This window comes from Solanum dulcamara, chromosome 6 (genome assembly GCF_947179165.1).
Source record: "Solanum dulcamara chromosome 6, daSolDulc1.2, whole genome shotgun sequence".
NCBI lineage: Eukaryota > Viridiplantae > Streptophyta > Magnoliopsida > Solanales > Solanaceae > Solanum > Solanum dulcamara.
The window spans coordinates 47,574,008-47,579,334 of record NC_077242.1 but is presented as its reverse complement, the minus strand read 5'-3'; the positions used below and the strand labels follow the sequence as shown (position 1 = coordinate 47,579,334).

The 5,327-nt window shown below is 36.9% G+C and overlaps 1 protein-coding gene across 1 annotated transcript; it reads left to right on the top strand.

Moving 5' to 3' along the window:
• Nucleotides 1-1,913: 1,913 nt before the first annotated feature.
• LOC129891123 (protein EFFECTOR OF TRANSCRIPTION 2-like) lies at nucleotides 1,914-5,114 on the top strand. The gene is made up of 3 exons (XM_055966381.1): nucleotides 1,914-2,138; nucleotides 2,495-2,866; nucleotides 3,380-5,114. The coding sequence occupies exons 1-3, from the start codon at nucleotides 2,049-2,051 to the stop codon at nucleotides 4,484-4,486; spliced, it is 1,569 nt and encodes a 522-aa protein (XP_055822356.1). The 5' UTR covers nucleotides 1,914-2,048; the 3' UTR covers nucleotides 4,487-5,114.
• The last annotated feature ends 213 nt before the right edge of the window (nucleotides 5,115-5,327 follow it).

Sequence of the window (5,327 nt, the reverse complement as noted above, 5' to 3'; positions counted from 1 at the left end):
TTATGGCTTGATTTGGTCGAGGTTCATGATATGGTTTAAGGAGATATTCTTATGATTTTCAAAGTATCTATGACGAATTTGGTCTTATAAGCTATTACCATTTTCGATGTCTATGTTATAATTAAGAATGATATTCTTGTTGAGAGTTTACTTAGCACGGAGTGGACTACAAACAATCATCTAGATCCCATAACTACGTGTCATCGTAGGATGTCCTAATTAAATAGTGTAAGCTTAAGTTAGTGGATCCATATATATCTCTTACAAAGTTTTATGACTCCTCTATGCTATGTATACTTGGTGAATTTCTTACGAGTTTGCATTGACCATGTCTTATGATTCAAGTGATGCTTTTAAAGGTTTTAACTATGTTTAGCTTTGTCATTGCATTATTATAATTTACGCCATGCATTGCACACTGTCTATACTCAGTACATTTTATAGTACTTACGCATACTCTTTTGCCTATATTGTTTCATAATATAGGTCATGATGCTCCTGTCCATTCTCGTGGTTAGTACATGTTTTAGTTGGTGTTTCTTGCATTGGTGAGTCCTCATGATTCGAGGGAGCAACCACCTATGTGGTCTTTTATTTTCAGACTTAATACACTTTCATATGTTTTAGGCGAGTTAGGTCTTGCCTTATGTCCCTTGGCTATGTTAGTAGAGGCTTGTTAGACTAGACTAGTATGCACCTTGTTTTCAGGTGTTATGTTTGGATTCTCTTTTATCTAGATTCTACTTTTGAGACTTACTTTCCGCATTTACATTTACTCTTAATTATCATGTTATTCCTAAGTCATGCTATGTTATACTAAGAGGATTGATTAAGGTCTCTTGGAATTCTTATCGCCATGTCATATCTAGGGTCTAGCCTGAATCGTGACACAACAGGATGTTAAGCTACAGTAATGATGAAAAGGAAATTCATCCTCACAGGAATATTGAGCTCCATTATCTGCTCTAATGATTGTTCTCATATAAGATATAAAAAATTGGTAGAGTTTATATCTGTTATATTAGAAATCTTTATAGTTGTATTAGTTCCTCCAGAACTCATTTAGTGTAAGATAGACGATCTATAGATGATAAAGCTTTTATTGTTTGTTTCGATTTTCTTTCTTTCGAATCTTAGCCAACATTTTCCGATTTTTGTTACTTCTTCAATCTTTGAGTTGAAAAAGTCTTCAATGAGAAGGAATCCATGAAATTTGTGAGAGGTTAAATGTCTAGATGGAATTCACTCAAGCTCAAGGAGATAAGCACGACTGAATGAGGAGGAAGAGACCATTGAAGGTCATTGATGAAGATGACGAGCTGAAGAAGACGACGACCTTCTGGATCCTTTAGATTTGTTTCACTTTTCTTTTTTCTTTTAATTTCATTTGCGGTTGTTTTATTTGTTTTCTTACTGGACTCAGGTCACTTTTGGGTCTGAGTCGATTTTGTTAGTGTGGGATTTATTTTTAATCAATGGGCTTCCGTTTGAGCTAATTATAAAAAAAATTAATTTATTTGTTTTCCTTTCAAGTATGCTTGTTTTAATTTTAATCTCTGCGATCACTTGATTACTAATGGAGGTGAGTTATATACGTATTAAATTCTACGTAAGTATTATCATGTTTGCTAGATAATTAACAGGTAAAAATCAATATAATGTTTGATTTGTATGTTAAAAACGCACATAATTAATACATATATATAAATTACGAAAAAATTGATATACTATTTTATACCACATATGAATGGAAATAACCAATATATATATCACTAATATAGAAATATTGTAAAAAGAATTGAATGCCCATAGGTGGGACCCACTCTTTTTCTCCATCACCAAATTGTTCAGACAGTACTGTAGCTTCCCCTTTCCCCAAGTAACTTCGGCCATAAATAGTAGCCATTTATATTGTGTAATTTAATTTGCTAATTTTATTTATTTATAACAAAAAATAATTTATTTCCCACAAAATAAGGAAAAAGTGGAAATAGGAGCGAGGAAAACAGTGGAAATACCAGTGAGTGCACCTGCAGCTGCGGAGCTCAATGGCAACTGGTGACAGATCCTTCACCTGTCTGCTCAAAAGAGAAGACTATAAACGCACAAAACATGATTCCGCTTTCTCCGTCTGGAAGGTTCCATCAAATCTCTTTCACTTTTTTTTCTGTTGAATTCGACAGTATTTCATTTTCGTTAGCTTTCTGGTCAAATTTTTGTTCCTTAGATTTAGATCTGGAGTTGTCCTTGGAGTGGAGTTTTTGCTGATTAGGTAATTCATGATTATGGAAGGGAAGAAATGGAGAAATAACATAGTAGTAGTAGTAGAAATGCAGAACCTCTTAAATTTTATCTAACTTGCGATTAAAAAATAATTCTAGTGTGGTAATATCAATTCTCTTTGTTCCAAGTTGGAAAGATGATGAATTGTAGCAAGTTGTATTAGCAACTTACCTATTGTTTTTCTGATTCATCATGACTGTTTTACTGCCAGATTCTAGTTGGGCCTAATGATTGGGAGGATCATTCACTGGGGAAGGAAGGAACAGAGAGATATAGGACTCAGAACCTGCCAAACTGCACCTCGTGCTCTGGAGTTTATGAACTGGGAATAGCTGTGTCACGCCGCCAAGCTGGGCAAGAGGCTAGCAGACTTGATCCTCATTATATTGTTCCTGTATATGTTGGGAAATCTGATAATATTAGGACTAGGCTGCAGCAATATGGCCGTGTAGGCGCTCATTTAGAGAATTACTGCTCCAATAGTGAGCTGCACGTCTATGAAAATGTATCTGGTTCAAAGAGAGCAGGATTATTTACAGAAATATTCTCAAGAGGCTTCTCTATTGTTTATAGATGGGCACCTGTAAGTACATATTTGTCCTATCTACAGCGTTAACCAACTTGCAGTGTTAATTTGTGGTTTCCTGTTGGATATTGAAATGCAAAAGGTTATTTCTCGCTCACTCATTCGAGTTATAAATAAAAAGTTTTTTTGTTTTGGGATAAATGTGAAGTTAGATTTTTTAATGTTACTTTTCCTTGGCAAAAATTGCAATTAGTAGTTGCTCTTGCTTGTCCGTTTTCTATTTGTCATTCAGGTTAAAGCTCTCATAGTTTTACTCTGTAATCTTGTTGATAAATTACTACTATAAGGTTCTTTCTTAAGCTATAGATGGATACGCTAAAAGGTCAAGGTTTTCGCTTTCAGCACTTTCATTTTGTTCTGTTCTCTGAGAAATCATTATGAGCTGTCTGCCAGACATGTAGTTTCGCAGTTGAGCATGTTTCAGTGTAAGTAATTGCACACAGTATTGACTTGTACCTCAGTTAGTATGAACCGTAATAGGTTTTGGTAATGTTTCTTAATATTTAACAGATGAATGAACATAAAGATGCTGAGAGAACTGAAGCCCAGCTGCTCGGCAAATTTGATTATGCTTGGAATAAAGGCAGTAATGGTGTACGTCGTCGCAATGATGTCCTCCGCAAGGTTGAGGGCATTTCAAGAGAAACTCATCTTCCTGCTTTCATCAGGAAGCTTCAATTGTCTCTTGAGAAACAAAAGGGTATAAGAATCAAAGCGTGCCAGCCCCTTTTTGTGGAGAATGGATCTGATTTTCATGATAGCTTCAAAAGCACCAACTTCCTTCCCCAAATTTTCAAATTTGGGCGATCGCAGCCGAGGATAATTTCACTGAGATTTGGTGTAAATGGTGATCCTAATACTATTTGTGGTGTGGCTTTAGGTTATGGATCTGTTTGTATAAGGCCTCCAATAACAGGAAACAAAAGATGTGCTGAGCACAAGGGAATGAAGGTAAACAGTGTAAATCCGAAGTTGATAGCAGAAGGAAAGGCAAGCACAAGACCACCTTGCGAAAGTAGAGGTGAGGAAAATGCTCCTATTTGCGGTTTTATCTTGGATAGTGGTGCTCCTTGTGCTAGAAAACCATTCCAGGGAAATAAAAGATGTATGGAGCACAAGGGAAGGAGAAATCGAGGCTTCATTTCTCAACCAATGACAGACAAAATTGGCCAGTGGACCCACAATCCTGTACTGGAATACAGGACTACTTCTAGTAATGATTGTCAGCAGATCTTATCTAGCAGAACGGTCACACAACATTCTCAAGATTCCTCCAGTTCTCTTATCCACCAGGACTACAATGTCATATGTGGAGTTCATTTAAATGATGGTAGTTTCTGCACCAGGAAACCTGCAGTTGGAAGAAAACGGTGTGAAGGACACAAGGGTATGAGGGTTAAAGAGCCCATTTCTAAGCAATTAGGAGTTGAAATACCAAGTTTATTGGCAGGTCCAGCTGCCAAAATTAGCAGCGGAAAAAAGCATTGGAAGATAGGCATTCCATCAGTCAACCATTCTCCAACTTGTGGAGCAACATTGCATAATGGTTCTTTTTGCAGAAGGAAACCTTCAGAAGGTAATAAAAGATGTTGGCAGCACAAAGGCAGGAAGAACTGAATAAGCACTCCACAACCTGCGTAATGTAGTTTCATCTGTCGTGGTGCACCCTTATGCAGTGGGTCCTACTGTAAAAGATCACCGCACCAAAGGATGCAATCTAGCGGTCAATAAAACTGGAATGGCGACCATAAGACGCCAGGGTCGAAACTCAGCAGAGGGAGGATGCATGTACCTAACGAAATAGATTGGGATGCACATGCTGTCTTAGACAACCAATTTGTAGTTAGGAGAAGGTGTTGGTATCTTGAAGGCATGAAGGAGTTGTTCATGTGTTTCAACTGGCGCAATATATTAGCAGGTACCATAATTTGTGAGGATAGCAAATCTTCGAATTTGTCATCCATGTGTGCTTCAAATTAAATTATGGAAAATCTTCTGATTACTAGTATGAGTATATTTGCAAAGGTAGTTTGCTGTGTGGCTTTGCTTTTCTGAAGACAAATTGTTCCTACGGCTTGGTTGTGCTTAATAACTTTATGTTTGCTGCTTTGAGATGAAGTCAGGCTGTATTGATACCAGTTTCTGTAATCTAATAAAACTATACAGTTCACAGCACTTCAATGCTGTTCCTTCTGTAAACTTTTCTTGAGACTTGAATAAGTAAGGTTGAATATTTGTTATTTTACATTTTGGATTGTCTCATATTAAAAAATGTGTTAGTGGTAAATTTCTATATGTATAACACTAAAGTTTGGTAAAGCTAAAGATACAAGTTTCTATCTCACCAACGAACACCGCGGAGGCCGTATAGGTGTGGACGCAGATCAAAGAAGAATGGAGGGATGGCCAAGTCTAGCCGGCGCGCACCTGCTACTTGTGCTCTGCTATTCTATCACAC

Excerpts from the sequence above, each read along its gene's own strand:
- LOC129891123 (XM_055966381.1), top strand. The coding sequence starts at position 2,049 with ATGGCAACTGGTGACAGATCCTTCACCTGTCTGCTCAAAAGAGAAGAC. Across the intron at positions 2,139-2,494 it reads CCGCTTTCTCCGTCTGGAAG|ATTCTAGTTGGGCCTAATGA; the intron begins GTTCCATCAAAT and ends TTTTACTGCCAG. Across the intron at positions 2,867-3,379 it reads TTGTTTATAGATGGGCACCT|ATGAATGAACATAAAGATGC; the intron begins GTAAGTACATAT and ends AATATTTAACAG.